At 38.1% G+C, this 18,299-nt stretch overlaps 1 protein-coding gene across 1 annotated transcript in view; it reads left to right on the top strand.

Moving 5' to 3' along the window:
- LOC131463829 (uncharacterized) overlaps window positions 1-18,299 on the top strand; it is a 136,821-nt gene that overhangs the window by 23,386 nt on the left and 95,136 nt on the right. The window contains exons 4-9 of the mRNA XM_058635881.1: window positions 9,019-9,136; window positions 11,270-11,393; window positions 13,721-13,794; window positions 14,342-14,399; window positions 15,376-15,589; window positions 16,173-16,841. Of these exons, the coding sequence (XP_058491864.1) occupies window positions 9,019-9,136; window positions 11,270-11,393; window positions 13,721-13,794; window positions 14,342-14,399; window positions 15,376-15,589; window positions 16,173-16,841 (1,257 nt within the window). The remainder of the gene's footprint in view (window positions 1-9,018; window positions 9,137-11,269; window positions 11,394-13,720; window positions 13,795-14,341; window positions 14,400-15,375; window positions 15,590-16,172; window positions 16,842-18,299) is intronic.

Raw genomic sequence — 18,299 nt, forward strand, 5'->3', positions numbered from 1 at the left:
CTGGTTTAAGTCCCTCTTGTGGTCATTATACTGAGGTTTTGGGTTTTTTTTGAGAGAGAGAAAAGTCGCTTGTTTTGGGCTTGTTTTCAAAGGCCCGAAGGTGAGATCTGGCAACACTAGTAATTTTGTGCACTGCTCTACCCTGAGCGAACCTGACACCAACCTGTATTTGTTTTTGTTCGAGCCTGACCCAACTCTGAAGCAGTTACAGTAATCTGAAGTTTACTGTGGTTGAAGCTTTTATTTATGTCAAAAGTTTGGTACCAGGAAGCAACTTCTAGCCTCATGATCGCATAGATCGACACCTGTCACGCACGTCATGGTGTTATTGTCAAACTCACCATCAACAACCATCACTTCTTCTTTATTATTGTTGAACTATAACTGCTGCTTTTACTGACATAATCCAACCATCGTGGTTTATTTTGAGTTAATATCCACTGTGGATGGCGTCCATAGCCTGTGTGTTGGGTTAATGTGCTGTCAAACCCGGTCCATAACAAAAACAGCAGGTTAATCACAATCGGTTTCTACTTCGTATTAAGTTTTACTTGCTATACATCTATTTTTTAAATGTTTACACCGTATTTTCACTAAAGCATTTGCCCCCAGGTCGTATCCATGCTCTAGTGTGATGCCCCACTCTGTATCGGTGTGTGGTCAGAGTGCTGTCATTCTGGCCTGGATGAACGCTGCAGATTTAAAAAAAAAAAAAAAAAAAAAAAAAAAAAACGGGCAACAGATAGAGATGATGGAGAGTGAAGTATGAAATATGTTTTTCATTTACAGTGTGAGAGAAGAGTTTGGACTGGGTCTGGAGTCTTAACACACCAGTCCAAAAATAGAAAGAAAGTAAAGAGTAGCTTTTCCATCTGCACTCAGAGCTCCTCTCAATCTCAGCCTCTCTCCAGCTGATAGCTGTCACTCTTTCTTTCTGGCTATATTTACTGCTGACCGTTAACCTTTTAGAAAATCTGATTGCTGCAGCTGCAAACTATCTATTTAGGCTAGAGGGTGTTCTGTCTTATCTTGTCTTGTCTTGTCTTCTGTCTTGTTAACGTGACTTTTACTTTTAAGCAAATAAAAGATAGTGCTGCTCATGGAGCATTTCTTGAATGTCTGGAATCTGGATTTATATTGAAAAACGCACTCACGGCTACAAAGTCAGACCTCAAATTAGTATAAAAACATTTTTACCACCTCAGTGTTTCAGCTTCTGAGGGTGGGATTTTTTTAAATTTCATATTGTCTGTTCTGATATTTCTTCTTTCACTTTTATTCTTGTGGCTCTTGTACTTGAATGTTAAGTCCCTGTTTTATCTCTTTTTTTACATTATTTTTAGTGTAATTATTTATCTTTCCCCAGACTGTTTGTTACGCACCTAAACACTGATGCAAAATCCTTGTATGTTGCAATAAATTTAATACTGATTCTGAAAGTACTTTCACCTATTTGGTGTGTGAATCACATCACTTTATATAAGTATGTTTCTTGGCCACATGTGTGGCACATGATAGATAGATAGATAGATAGATAGATAGATAGATAGATAGATAGATACTTTATTGATCCCGAAGGAAATTCAAGCATCCAGTAGCAGTAACATACATTAAACAAACATTAGATTCAACTTATAAAACAGTAACCTTATGCTGAATTTGACCTGAGATAAATGTAAATTTAAATGTGTACAGAGAAATCAAAGAAATGAAACGAAACATATGAAGCAAAATTAAACATTTGCAGATAAATTAAACATTTGCATAGAATTTAAATATGTACATAGAAATTAGAAATAAGCAGGAGTTAAACTCTGAAAGTTAAAAAATGTGCAGAGGAATTAAACATTTGCATAGAAAATAAATATATAACTGTGTTAAGGTAACCCGTGCTAAACGTCTATACAAAAACTATAGTAACAATAATAGTTATTGGGAATTAATTTAATGTATTAATAATTTTTAAAGTCTTATCATTGTTTGCTTTTCTGTCACATATTAAATTGTCACATCATTTCTTCTCAGTCCGATCTCAAATTGCCAGCTGTTGTGTCCATGCTCACATCTGCCTTTGTTATTTTTGCTGCCATGTTGGCTCCTGTAGCTGCCTCCAAAACCAGCCAAAAAAATGATAGTCCAAAAATACACTTCATTATCCTTATTTAATAATTGTTCAACTTCTCATTGGCTGCTTGTGAAGAAAAGTTTTACAATTTAAAGTTCCTTTTTTGTGATGAGCATGCTTTTTTTTTTTTTTTTTTCAAATAAAATTTAGAGGAGCCAGCAAAGAACCATTTTCTATGACAATGAAATTACACATACTGGAGAGTATTTAGCTATAATTTACTTTTTAGCACCAGATGGCAACCAGTTTTCAAAGAACTCAAATCAGTGTTGCAGTGACTTGTAATGAACATAGATGGGGAATAACGTATGTAAAATGGACTAGGGATGTTTCAGATTATTGGCTGGTACATTAACACATGTGCTGCCAGGGCATTCCACCTGTAAACACTATATGTCACATTTCAAAACACTCATTGATACAACGGCAGCCATTGCTTTCTGTGTAAAACTTTGCATTAAATAAACTGCATTAAACCATTGCTTACGTGTCTGACAACATAAAGGCCTTAATGGCTATTCACTTTTTAAACTTTGATAAGAAGAAAACAGAAGAAAAAAACCACATAGGTCTGGGTCACTTGGCCCAGTATATCAAGCCAATCATCCGTAATCTGGGTGTTAAAATGGACTCTGACCTTAAATTCGACAGTCAGATTAGGGCTGTCATGAAATCAAGTTTCTTTTCATTGAGGCAGTTGGCCAAAATAAAGCTGATTCTCTCGCACTAGCACTTTGAAACAGTAATCCACGCCTTTGTCACCTCTCGGCTGGATTACTGTAATGCACTTAATGTGGGGGTTAATGGGTCGTCCATCGCTCGTCTTCAGATGGTGCAAAACGCCTCTGTGCGTCTTTTAAGAGAGGACTGTGCACTGTTCAAAAACAGTGGAATGATGTCTGTGCACATTAGATAGGCCTCTTCCCTGTCTGTTTTTAAATCTCTTCTTAAAACTCATTTTAAGTTGGTGACATTATTTTATGTCAATTTATTAATTATTATTATTATTATTAGTTATTGTTTATCTAATATTATTGTTATTCATTGATTGTATGGCGGCTACTTTTGCCCATGTTTTTTTCAATCTTTTAACTTTGCTTTTAATATTTAGTTTTTTAGATGTATTTTATAAAAGTCTTTATTATTCTGAGCAGCACTTTGGTCCACTGTGGTTGTTTTTAAAGTGCTTTATAAATAAATTGGATTGGGTTGAAGCACAATCACTTCCTTGTTTCCTAGCTTTGCCTCCTGTCGGCACAACGCAGTTGCAAAGATTTTCTCATGTTTGCTCACTGGAGTTCATCCTGGCCTCAGTGTGTTCACTGCTTATTTTGCTCGTGTGACAGATCTGGTGTGTGTGAGTGTAGATCAAGTGGCAAGCGGTTGTGACGTCACACATAACAATCAGTTGCCAGGTTGCACACAGGCGATACCAACTGTCGGTTACACCGGTGCCCGTTTATATGTGCTGTAATATGATGAGTGTCCTCTAAATGGAACATAGTCTCCAAACGGACGTCATGTGCTATTGAAGAAGACCATTCCTCAGGCAAATGTTTACTAATGTAACAATTTAAGTAGAAAGTATGCTTTTTTTTGGCCATTGACCGTCATTCAAACTGATTTCCTTTTGCAACCAGTAGTGGATATTCAGTTTATTTTCAACTTTCTGACCCTTGACTTCACATGCCGTCCATTTCTTATCAATGGTCTATGGTGCAGATGAGTAAGCAGTAAAGAGTGCACACTTGTGATGCTCCACGCTATGTTTGTGCAGCTTTAATTCATTCATTCATGAAAACCTCAGTCTTAACTCTTAACACTCATCATTGCTCTGTGGATGCATACACTGACTTTTGTGTCCATAGTGTCTCAGGACACGCATGCAAGGTGTGGAAATGAAATCTGAAAATAGAATAAAACATGCACTTTTTTGCATGTTTACATGTTAAAGTACTGGTTTCCTGGTTTCATTCTGATTATGTTGTTCAAGTGTGAGACTTTTTGTTCTTATTTATATTTATAAAATACATCTAAAATCATTTTTTTTAATCCAGACTGCTGATTGTATCAGCAGTCTGTATTTTTTTTATTTCCCCTTTATTTAACCAGATAAAAGACCCATTGAGATCAAGATCTCTTTCACAAGGGTGACCTGGCCAAGAAAGGCAACAGCACACATCATAGTTAAATAAAAAAGAGGAAGGCAGCAACTGCAATACAAACATGGAAATACAAAAGTACAACTAGACAAACATAAAGTGCAAGAGTTGTGGTCACAGTAACAATTTAAGAACACAGGCACTGTTCAATGGATTTCTGTTGCCTGTCTTTTAAGATCGAGCGGAAAGCTCCCAGTGAAATAAAAGCTTGCAAATTAAGTTCAGTTTGGAGGGTATTCCAAGCAGAGGGGGCAGAGAAACTGAAAGCTTTTTTCCCCATTTCGGTCCGAACGCGTGGAGCAGACAAGTGCAAAATGTCATTGGAACGTGAGGCATAATGGCTTCTGGTCCGATGATTTACTGTGATTCCCTGGACAGCAGTGTCTGTGTGTGACTTGTGTGACGGCTGCTTGGTTTGCCAGTGTGATGAAGGGATAAGCGGTTGATGTTGATCCCTCTGCACTCAGATACCAGATCTCTCACATGCTTGTCTCTGCTCATGCAGATTCTGCTCCTCGCTCTCTTTTTTCTTTCTTATTGCCTTTACATTTTTCTTTCATTGCAGTAATGTTCTAACGTTCCTTGTTTTTTTTTTCATTGTATCTCTCTCTGTCTGCTTTTTGTTATCATGTTTGTATTCACGTCACAGGCTACTGCATGGAGGTCTTAATCTTTTGACCTGATTTACAGTGTTGTGCTGGAGGTTACTGGCTTTCTCTCACTGCTATTTCTTTCCATTTCAGATGGAGAACAAATCTGTAGTGTTTTAGGTGATAGTTTGCCTTTTTCTTCCAGGTTTCTGTCAATTCAATGACGTTATTTATTTATTTTTTTATTTGTGACCTTTTTCCTTCTCGCCACGTGAACCTCGACACATACCGACTTTATCAGAATAGATTAACAGGATGATTTACTTCGGTGTGCTTGCATCCACCGCCTTTTTCCAACAACAACACACTCTTATGACTTTGTTTTGTTTTTTTTATCAGAAATGTGAGTTTCTCCAATATGTGGTTGTAAAGAGAGAGTTAGCTGGATGTATTTGTATATGAATGTCTGAGAAGACATTAGGAAGATCATATAATAAAATTTAATATGGTCTTCTAATATGATGGACCCAAGTTCAAAATATGAGCTACAGGCTCAATGTGAAAAACACCCTAAATGAGAAAGAAAGGTAAAATATAACATGCAGGAAACCTCCACTTTCTTTTCACTGTCACCCACCACATTTTAAAATAAAGGGACATAACATTCAGGGGTAAAGGTTTGAGAATGATTGTCTCCTTATAAACAATATCATTTGTTTATATTTGGATATTTAAAGACAGTGGCCCGTTAAAAATAAATAATGAGTTAAGAGCACATATTCAATAGTTGTTCTACACAGGAAACAATAATTTGGTCCCCGCACTTAGCAAGTTTGTTTTAATATTTATAAGTGGCAGAAATTATTCATGACATCAGTGCAGTTAATGACCAATTTTAGGCAGAAATCAAGTCATTTTATGCACTGGTCCATGTTCTTCACAGGAACATGTTAAAAGCTTCTTTTTTTTTCATCACTGATTTCACTTGTTGATGGTCTACAACCCTCCATCATTTCTATGAAGCCTCGTGCTCAGCAGTAGCCACTTCTTCCTTGTTCATTCTCTCCCAACCGCTCTTTTGTAAATGTGTCTTTTCATGAGTTTGCTTAGTGTGAAGCTTCTGAATGACAAAAATACACCATTTCTTCCTTCCTAACAAACGACTCCTTCAGTAATGGATGAGTTGTGATGAGGGCAGAGTTGAATGTCCACACGCACACGTGTGTACATACAGGTTTGTACAGCTATTCTTCTCAGGACAGTGCATTGATATCCTTTCATTAGAACAGCCTAAACTAAGCATTATCCCTAACCTCAACCATAAGCAGTTAATACCTGACCATAACCTTAACCTAACTAAAATTCAAATCTTAGCCCTGAACTTGAGGCATACTGGTCCTCAAAAGATCAGTGTTTATGCCAGAAAAGGTCCTGTGTCCACACACACACACACACACACACACCTGGTATATAGTCAGACAGGTTGGAGTCAGACTTCAAAGGATGGACAACATCAGACCTACTAATGATATTTGTGGTTTTATGTTATATGGTTTCGTCTCTGAAGTGAGGCAGTGGGCTCAACATAAAACAAATCTGTATTGTATTTATTTATTTTAAACGAGCTGATCTTGTTATTGAATAAAATGCCACAGTGTGATAAGAACAAGACAAAATGCTGCAAGATGTTTGGAAATAGTCTAAATAGTGTTTTTACTTGTTTTTTGAGGTGGAAGGAACGTGCATTATATCAATCTCAGGGTTTGACTTCCTTTTTCCTCCACCAAAAACAAGTCAGCAAATGAAAGTAGGTGAATATTTGGGCTAACAAAAAGAAAATTAACATCAAAGTAGATTTTTCTAATCTAAACATCACTATCTAAGGGCATTTTAAACATTTATCATATGTACGGTTGAATGATTTGAGGGAATTATGTAAGTGATTTTTCTGACTGACTTATTTGTTAAGGATACTTATTTATTATATAATTCATATCACTAATTCCTGTGACATCGAATGCTCGTATCACTCATATATAAATATATTAGTTATGGAGGTCTACTTTCATATATTAACTCCTCACTGATACTCTTGTTAGCCGCACTGTTTCAGACCAAAATCACACCCCAGAACGTGGACTGTGTTGTGATTGGCCAGCCAACGAGAGCTTTCCCACTGTGCTGTGATTGGCCAGGTACCTGGAAGTGACGTAATTAGTATGTCAGCTCTCAGATACACAGCTCCCCCTCTGGCACAATGGATGCTCTGCATCTCAGCAGCTACAACGGGAGTAGTTCTTCTTCTACTGCGTTTGAATGTACGCAACCGGATGTGCCCGGACTAGCGCCTGCACCAGGAGGAGCTACGGTGGTGATGTTTACTGATGACATCATCAGCAAACGGAAATGCCTTTCCGCTTTGCAGAGCCCAGGAAAACAATACAACCTTCTTTTCTCAGCAGTGGCTGAACTGTTTGTTCTGAAACTTTAGGGTTTCATAAACGAGGTAATGACGCAGATACACAAACAAAAGCAGCGTTAATTGGAGCTTCCGGTCTGTGTCCGCTTTAAAAAGTTGAGAGAGCATTACCACGACACCATCAAAATAGTAACTATTATACTATAAGGCAAGGATGCCAACTTGAATATATGAATTTTACCAACATGTACAGTATATATTGCATTTTTGAGTTTACATAGCAACATTTAAACTGGCAGCCCTTGCAATTAGCTAATTATCAGTATGTATTACTATTTGTATGATTGTTCTGCCTGAATGAAAAACCCTGCAACTTTTTCTCTCCATAAATAAAATGATGGAGCCTTGTATAAGGTTAAAGGTTAAAATATAACTTCAAATTATTACCATCATCTATTCTAGCCATGGTTTGAAAGCCATGTAAGATATGGGGTGGAGGGGATTTCTGATTTGTGCAGATTGTGTCTGACACAAGTGAATTTGGATGCAGGTGATGACACTTGATGCTTCAGTCACACTGTGTGCTGTGTGATGCCAGCTGCCCTCTCTGCCCTCTGCTCTCATTGCACCTTTTCCAATTAATATTTTTTTTCTGCCACAGCATAATTCTTTTTTCTTTTTTTTTTACATTTATGATGTTCAGCAGTCAGTCACAAGCATGTGAGAGAAAGAACATATTAATAAAGATGGTAGTGGGGAATCCTGTTCACATTATCCTGGATTATCATTTTGACTTCTTCAGTCAGTGGCTGCAGCACACGCACACACACACGTACACACGTGTGCACACACATTACAACAGCCTCTCTCCCACCCACCCTCTTCCTTCCATCATCCCAGCTGTGAAGTGTCATCAGAGATGACTGACAGCCAAACCAAGGCGATATGAATATGAATGGGACTGCCAATATGAATATGCAGATAAAGAGCGGAGACAGTTTGGCTGCTGTTTTCTCTTATCTGTCAGAAAGTGACGGCTGTCATCCGTCTCCCCTCACTTGTTTAAGATACAAATAACCCACTTATTGACCTAACGGGAGAAGAAGAGTAGACTACTGTGTCATGTTGGACTAAGACCAATGCGTCATGTGTACACTGTAAAATGTAATCAGTTGGTTCAGGGCTGAGTGACATGGCCATACATTTTATCACAGTTAATCAATATGGATATTATTTCAGTAAATGTCAGATAATAAGTAAGTAGAATATATTTGGCACTTTTCATACACAAACTCCAATGATTTAAAGGAGAAAACGTAGAATTAAACATTATAGGTAATAAAATAATCAAAACATGAAATAATATGAAAGTATAAACAGACATTTGTATGATAAATAATGAATAAACTTGATATCTTGATATAATATTGCCATCATTTATTCCTCAGCCCTGAGTTGACTTTTCCAACATTATGCAAACTTGTTTATTGTGAGTATCATTATTAATGCTGTAAGTACAATTTTTTTTAATTTCAGGTAAGTTAACAGGAGGTCAGCAAATATAACTAGATGTTTAGTATAATATCTTGCATGTAAAACCAGGTTATGTGATATAATAATGTTGGTGGGACATCAGACATACAAGCAGGACAACATTACTCCAACAATTTTACTTTTTCTCTGTGTAATATAGTTCATGTGTGTTTGTGTGTTTCTTCACAGTGAGATCAATCATCTGGAGTCGGGTCTGGTGGTGGAGCTGTGGAATAAAGGTTTGATCTGGGACACTATGATCGGCACAGCACTGATACCACTGGACACCATCCGACAGTCTGATGAGGTAACGCACCTCCAGCACAAAACATAATATCCATCCATCATCTACCACTTTATCCTACACCAGAGGGTCACGGGGGGTGCTGTGCCAATCTCAGCTACATCGGGCGGTAGGGGGGGTCACCCTGGCCACACACGCATAGAGACAAACAACCATTCACTCTCACCTATGGTCAATTTAGGGTGTCCAATTTACCTCATCCCCACGTTGCATGTTTTTGGACTGTGGGAGGAAGCCCACACACACACGTGGAGAACATGCAAACTCCATGCAGAAAGGCCAATAATAATAATAACAACAATAATGATAATAATAATGCATTTGAGTTTTATGGCACCTTTTGAAAAGCAGAGTTTCGAAATGACAACAAAGCAAAAACGATTAAAAACTGAATACAGTAACGCTGGTTGTACGCATCATGACAGAGTGTGATGAAGTGCAAATCAATAAGTTCTTGTAAATAAATAAAAAGTAAAATAGGAAACCAAATGTAACAAGTCAGCAATGGAATCGCATAAAAACAAAAAACTGGCTTGAGAAGTAACTTATTTCCCAACTTCATTATTTCATCCTCTTACACAAATTGCTACACACAATAATTTAGTTCTGTTTTGTTTTTTCCTTAAACTTTATTTGTGAGCGAGGAATTTACCAGAATTTCAGAACCTTGAGGTCTTAAGTCAAACCTGAAAACGTGTGCAGTGAAGCTGATTTTTAGAAATTTGGATTTTTCATGTCTCATTTATCAACTACTTTTGTAAATGTCTGAAAACCTGAAGGTTAATGCTTCTGTCATGGTGACTGTCATTTATTTTCTCATTTCGAGATATTTCAGGCCATGAGTTCATGTGAAGCCAGAGTTACTATTAAATGAAACAAATGCATTATATTAAACGTTCATTATGTGCAACATAAGGACGACTCCTCCACTTACCCCTCCCTTTCCCAAGCACGTTAGGAAACTTGGTTGGCCTTCACTTGGCCTTCCAGAAAGAACTCTATTTCACAAACCTCTCCTCTCTCACTCTGTCTGCTGTTTCCTCCTTATTCACTGGTTTACACATCAGCTTTATGTGAGTGGAGCTGTTCTAAACTGACACACTTGTCCATTATCCATGCTGTAGAAAAGTGTTGGTGCATGTTGGCGGCCTCCATACAGCAAGGTTATTGCCTTAAGTTTGTATATGGAATCCAAACTAGTTTTATTTTCATTGATTATAAACTACAAACATAACACAAACAGTAGATGACTGCTATCACTTACATGCATGTTAAAAGACTAAGACAATAATTTGGTTTTGGCATGTAAACACATTAATCTGACTAAAAAGAGCTAGTCTTAGTCAGACTAACATACAGTTGCAAGAAAAAGTATGTGAACCCTGAGAAATTATAAAGGTCAACAGGAAACTTTCTGACACACTAGCTTACAGAGAGATACAGCAAGTTGTCTGACTGCCAGTCTTAGTCGGACTACGGCCTTAGCTCGATGAAACATGTAAGCATACTGACTGATTTAGACTGTTTGGTCAGATGCACGTCTCCCAGTCTTATTCTCTCAGACAGTAAATCCAGTAGAAACGTTTCAAATATATTTCAAGTAACATTGTATCCAGTCAGGAATCAGAACTCCACAAATATGCAGTTTTTGATCTGTTAATTGTGGCCGATGTGAATATTTTTTTTCCACTCTCTGCTGCTTGTATATGAATGTGAGACACTTCCTCACTTCACATGGATGAACGTTAAAATAATTACGTACAGTATGTGCAGTACTGAATGTGCTTTAGCTCATGACAACCCTCACAATAAACACACTCTCACCTTCCACCTACCACTTCTAATTAAACCACTGCCTTCTCCTGCAGCTCACTTTAGTCTGCTGCAGCCAAGCCAAGAGGACAGAGCTCATTAGATTCTTTGGAAAAGTTTTGCAGCAATGCCTGCGTATTCATTTGTAAATCAGTCTCTAATGTTTGACTTCCCCACGTTGTTTCTATTCTAAACTGTTGTGGTACCTCCTGTCATCTTCATCCATGCATATTTGCTCAGGTTTCTCCTCCTCAGCCCATCTGTGACCTCAATTACTATATTCTCTCAATTACTATCCTTCGGTTGTCCTGCTCTGTCACTCAGGAGGGACCAGGAGAGTGGACGTCTCTGGACTCTGAGGTGTTAATGAGGGAAGATGAGATATGCGGTACCTCCAACCCAACTCCACACCAAGTGCTGCTTGACACCCGCTTTGAGTTACCCTTTGGTATGTATGCACAAAAACACAGCACAATCCCTCTAATGTCTTCATCAAAATAATAATAATACTAATAATCAAATACTACTACTACTAAAAATAATAAAAACCTTAATAATATAATAATAATTTAATCATCCTTGGCTAAATGATAGTTTCACTCCTTCAAAAAGTGGTTAATTAGTAGTCTTACAATATGGCAAGAAACAAAAATGTATAGAACTGCATTCATGTCAGTCAGAGAGTGACTTCACACTCCTTGTCTGTGTGTTGTTTGGAAGCTTCTACATTGGTAGCCAGTTTGCCTGTTGCATCTGTGTACCGTCAGAACCACTACATCCTGTATATTAATATGGTGCCTTCAAATTGGGTTGATTACAGTGTCCATGAGACAAGACTATTGTAAAACTCACTGTATCATATTCACAACCTGTACACTTTTAAGTTTCCTGAAAGCTCTGTGTCCACTTGAATGCAGCAATAGACATGGTGAGGAATTAGCAGCTTGGTCAGAGCAGAAAATAGTTTCAAGCATCCAGATTAGGGAGTCCATCTGGTTTTATTTTCAAAGAAAGCTCTTGCCTGTCAGTCACACAAGGAACATGAGGTGTACATAATGTTACGTGTCAGTTTTAATGGGTTTTTTTGTGCACACGTGATTGCCATCAGATTTGGCACCTTTAAAGAGTTTATTTTCCAAATGTGAATGGTCACATGTTCACAGAACTACTGATACACTTGTTGCCTTCATTAGCCAGGTGCTTTTTCTTTTGGTAAATGAGAATTAACAGTTTTCACCTCCACTATAGAATCGCTGAAGCTTATTGAAGTACCATTAGGGTTCATTAAGTTTTTACTAGGGCTTTTTTCTGAGTAACATTAGCACTTTTTCATACTTTTTTCTTTTTCTTCTTGTTTTTTATTCCCGAGTGTAATCACCTAACCTGCAACAATTATTGTTGACCACTTTTCTTTTATGGAAAAGCAGTTTATCTTAAAGAGCTTTCTGAAGTGTCTGCTCTTGAGCTGCCTTTGCCTCCACACTGCCTGGGGTTAGATTTTTTTTCCAACACTCACCTGATGTTGAGGTGGCACTGTTTACTCATCTTTACACAATAGCCAGGGCCTGAAGATTGAGATAAGATAGCCATTTCCCTCTTTTAGGAAACATTGACAAATGCTTTGAAAGAAAGTTTAAGTAACTGACATATCCAGTTAACAACTTGGCTCCTAATCAATAGGGAGTTACATCTTTTCGGTTATCCGGACTGCACTCACACGAACAGATTCAAAACTCTTGCTGTGTTGAAGGCAGAAATAAGTTACTTTACTTACCCACAAGTTTACTTTGTGGGTGCTTCTTGGTGTTTTTTATAGGTTTCTGTCAGTTGTGACATAAAATAAATCACCTTCTTTGTGCAGCTTAGTATTGTCGTCGACGCAACAAAAAAACACAACTATACTGAGAAATACTCAAAGTCTTGTGGAGCTACTATTTTAAGCATTTTAAACATTAAAAATGTTTTGGTAACACTTTATATTAAGGTACACACATTCACCATTAACTAGGTGCTTACTAACATGCATATAAGAAGCGTACTAGCCTTTTATTAGTAATTATTAAGCACGTATTAACACCTTATTCTACCTCTAATACAACATGAATTAAGACCGGTTATTCACGCCATTATTCAGAAACAACAATGCATTAATTTATAGTGAAAAAGTCAATAAGTGATGATTAGGAGTTAATTGCAGGAAAAATCTGAATTCATGTACTAGTTAGCGGTGAATAATGTGTACATTAATATAAAGTGTTACCAATGTTTTATACACTTTGTACAAGCATACAGTTTAATAAAATGTGTCTGGTATCACTGCTCCCTGGAATAGTATAAAAATCTGCTTGGCACAAGCTGTGACTGCCATGTGTTACTATCATTTAAAGAAGCAAAAATTAGCTTTTTGGTTTTGGGGAGAACTTGTGAGGCTCCTGAAGATGACCCTTCCATTTCTGACCCCAATAAGGAAACCTCCTCGTATGCTCTTAAACACATATGAACATAAGATGGGAGCACATCAAGCATTCTGGATTGGGTGAGACGGTACGAGATAGGGAGCAGAGGCCACTGGAAGCAGCGTGAAGCTACTGTGCCTTTGCTTTTTTCCTACAATATTCTCTCACATTGTGCCTTTCCACCCTCTTCTCAGTCCTGCTATCCGTCCTTCCATCTATCCCATGTGGCTGTATTTCCTCCACTTAGATTTTCTTGACACTCCTTTAATTCCGCTCACTTTTAAACCACCCTTGTCTTCTGTCCAATCCATATGTCCAGAGATCCCTGAAGACGAGGCTCAATACTGGACCAGTAAACTGGAGCGGATCAATACTATGCGGATACATGACGAGGTAAGTTTTCTTATAAAAGCACATTTCCTGGGAGTAAATTATGAAGACTTAATCTTTTTGAGATGCACTTCATTCATGGGGAATTCCAAATTGGATGGGCTTTCTTTTTCTCCACTTTTATAGGGTTAGGTTGTCTGGTAAGAATTATTATGACACTAATATGAACCCATGGTCTCATCCTGAATTCAATTTCACAAGTGTTTGTGTTTAAAAACTTAAAAAAACCACACTGTGTTTTCTGTGTTAATCCTACTAAACCAACCAAAAACCATGGATCATAAGTTATTACTGTACCAAATGATTTCCAGTAACTAAGAAGAGATATTCCATCTGAAATGTAAATGTTTCGTTTATTTCGTTTGTTTGGTTGTACTTTTTTTTTTTTAACCAACTACTGTCAGACAGTGCTTTCCTCCCAGTGATGTGAAAGTTTGTGTTGGTTCTTTGCTGCCACCTAATGGCAAACAGTGGTTGTTACAACCTTGATGTCACATTCACATGATATCTTTCTCTCTGTTTTTCTGTTTCAATGTTGGTCTCATGAAAGTATCCATTGCAGGAAGAGGTTCAGAGGAGACGATTGGCATCTGTGCCCTCACAGTGCTGTAAGTGTTGTCGTCAAAACATGTAGAAACATGTTCATACCACTCTGACATTACTCTTTAACACTCATATAGAGTTTGTGTTTCTGTCTTTAGAGGGTCCTTCCCTTCTGTGTTTGTGGTAGAAAGACAATTTCACATCAGCCACTTTTTCCTTCCCCAGTTGACCACATTTACTTGATGTGAAATCCATCTGGTCCACATTTTTACTTCAGCTTTACTTTTTTTCATTTTTCACCTTTCAAGCCGCACAGATATTGGTGGTTGTTTTCAGTCCAGTCATGTGTTACATACTCATTATGCCATCAACACTCATTGGTCACCGATTCTTTAGTAATGGAATTACTTTTTCTCCTGACCTCTTAAAACACCTGCCTCCATGCCACTAGGCAGTTGGAGTTATTTTGGATGGAGTGACCAGCAGAGTACGTATAATGGTTGTTTTTTTCTTCGTTTTCTTCACCTCATAGTCTGTTATTTGCCCCAAATAAAATGTTACTGCATGTTTGGCTATATCCTTTGTGTCTTCATTGTACATTGTTCATATAAATTGTTTTATGACACATAAGTGCCAATTTTGTGTGCATGTTTTATGTTATTTGTTATAAATAGTTTGATTCAGTTTATCTAAAGTTGGTGCATGACTTGGTCTTTGTATTGTATACCTTCTACCACAAGAGGGAGCTGTACATTCAAACTTTTTCTTGTCTCTTTCCTGTTACCTTTAACAGTGTACATAGCTTCACTCAGTTTGTCTCAAGTTAATGTTTTTTTATGATGTGTGGTAGCTGTGGCATATACTCTTTTGGACAAAGTGTAAAATAAGTGACCATTGGCCACCACAGTAATGATAACCAGAGAGAAGATCATTTAATACCAGAAGGCTGTTCTGTCACATAACATATAGAAATCTATAAAAGTGCTGTATATTTATTAGTCATATGTTAATATCACAAATTATGTGTTGTCCTTCATCCAGCTTTCGATGACCGTGACAGTTTGATGGATGACCGCGATAGTGACTACCGCAGTGAAACTAGCAACAGACCTCCAAGGTTCCACAACACCTCCCAGACAAATTCATCAGTGCACCAGTACCCAATAGGACACAGGGTCCAACACCAACCCCTTTCCAGAGAGTCAGACTCTACACAAAGCTATGAACTGGACTATAGAGAAACGAGGGGACCCAGGTAAATACATACCCACTCACATGAGCAAACGGACAACTCATCACTGCAGAATTACTTGAGTGTAATACTCCCATGGTCATCAAGTGGCATTAAATACATACATACATACACACATTTATACTCTTAACTTGGATTCTGAACCATTTATATCCATGTATATACGCTCACTCATACAATCATGTTACCAAGAGGAGTGGAATCACACAATAAGGTTTTGATAAAAAAAGATTTATTTTTTCAACAAATAATACAGTTGTCATTATTTATAAAGATATTATTCAAAAAAATGAGGTGTCTCAGCCTTAAAATGTTGAGCTTGAGCACATTCAGTACAATGCCTTTGGCATTATGCATTAACTATGTCTGTTATTGCTGTTTGTGATCTAAATAATAATAATTATATTATAATTATTATTATTGTCATGTATTTTTTCCATTTTATTTCTCATTTCTTGTATACATGCTTCTGTTTGCATAATCTATACTTTTGATTAATGTTTACATTTTCTTTCTTCCTTCTTCTTTGCATCGTGTTCCACTGCTTCCTGCATGGCACTTTTTTTTCCCATTTTCTATAATCAAGGCTGTCACGCAGTAAGGGTGGAGTAAGAATAACTCCTGTTGACTCAGGTATGGGTGTTGAGGATTGGGAGAGCAAATATAATGTGCCTGATTCAAGTGTCCTGGATGATTACTTGGATGCTGAGCAGAAAATGTGGGAGGACGAAGATAAAAGCATCATTTATCGAATCAGTGACAGCCAGTGTGAATCCAAAGGCAGTCGGTTCTACCAGACAGTAGAATGTGATGCGCTCTCCCCTGAGGATACAGGGGACACTGAGCCAAATGAACACAGACAGAGGCGTGGCTTTGGTAGTGGAGAAGTACGTTTAGTTTATAAGGAAGCCGGCAGCTTTGACAATGAATTGTCCCCTCCTGAAATTGATATTATTCCCTCTGTCAAACAGCTACAACAGCAAGCAGAGAGAGAACATTTACTTTACAAGACCAGACTGTGGGCCAAAACTGCCTTGGGGGACACACTTGAGAACTATGCAGCTTTTTGTAAAGAAGAGGCTGAAAGGATCAGTGGGAGGACTGAATATGGCTCAGTTGGTTCAGATGAGATGCAGTATTCATTTGGATCTGAAGAAGAACTAGATGACCTGACCTTCACTGAGGGGGATTTTACTTACGAATATGAAAGTTTCTACCACCCTGGTAACTATACGTCAACTTTTGGAAGACAAGGGTATTCAACCAAAAGAAGAACAAGTTGTGGACAAGACCCTACGTTGTCTCCTGTAGAGGAGCCAAGTGATGAATACATAGATCCAATGAATGAACTGCAGAGTTTAGTTCACTCAGTGTCTGAATATCTGGTTGTAAAAGAGGAGGAGATTAACAGCTATGAATCAATGCCTAAACCAATTAGAAGAAAACTACCAGCTCTGCCACCCGACACCAATCCTGTACAACCTGGAAATACTAATATCACAGAAATCAGCCCTGAAGTTAAGGAGGACAGTGTTGCGCAACAGGGAATAGGTGGAGTAAAAAATACCATGAGTTCATTATTCAGTACAATCACAGGGTCAAAATCTGCCACTAAGGAAGATTTATCTCACCCAACTCCATTTTCCCAACCACATACAGGCTTTGGTATGTCAAAATTACTCTCTTTGATTCCTAAAGGTAGTACTGAACCGACAGAAACTTCTGGCACCACTGCTACAGATCTACCTACTTCACAACCATCAGCTCAACCTGACTCTGGCATTTCAAAGCTACTTTCATTTATTCCCAAAAGTGGTGGTACTTCCCCCCCAGTGGCCATAGTTCCTCCGGCCTCTCAGGAACCCACAACAGAAAAAAAGTTTTCCCTTCAGTCTCTTTTGCCATTTCAGTCCTCTGAAACCAGTCAACAAGCTGAGACTGATCAGACATCAACACATACTGGCACAGAGGCACAGGGCAGTGCAACCTCTTCAAACCAACCAACATCTGGGTTTGAATCCATGCTAGGAAGGCTTAGTCCTTTAAGATTTTTTTCAAGTGCACCACCATCTCGAGACCCATCACCTCAACCATCAGAGCAAAGAAATGGATCAGCTGCAAGCATTGAATCCCAGCAAGGGTCTGTAAACAGAACCACAAGTCCTAATGATGGGTCTCAAACAGAGCAACAGCTGTTGGGTAACACTAGGCCAGATTCAGAAAGTGGATCAGTTGAACTATTACCAGACAATGGAAGTGGATCAATTGAGCTTTCACAAGAAACAGGAAGTGGGTCAGTAGACCTTCTGCCAGAAACAGAGTCATCAGGAGAACTACCTGATACTCAGCAAAGAAAAGCATTGGCAATATCTGAACCAAAACCAGAAAGCAGTGCAGAAGAAACTGGATTATTCACTCCTTTTAAGAAGTCTCTCGCTAATCTCATATCAACAGTTCCTCCTGAAAATTCCACACAGAGTCACTCCAAGCCTGTAGAAGAGTCATTTTTAGGCAGCAAACTCAAAATTCCATTTTTCACCTCTGAAAATATTTCCAAAGACACTCCCCAAAAAACAGAGGGAGGTGTACTCTCAGGGGTTCTTAAGTTTGCATCAGGCGAAGATGCCACCACCCCTCCAAAAAGTTCATTGCCTAGCGCAAGAACTCCCTCTCCACGTCGTGCTGAACTTCTTGATAGCGTTCCCAAAGGAAA

Source organism: Solea solea, chromosome 8 (assembly GCF_958295425.1).
Source record: "Solea solea chromosome 8, fSolSol10.1, whole genome shotgun sequence".
NCBI lineage: Eukaryota > Metazoa > Chordata > Actinopteri > Pleuronectiformes > Soleidae > Solea > Solea solea.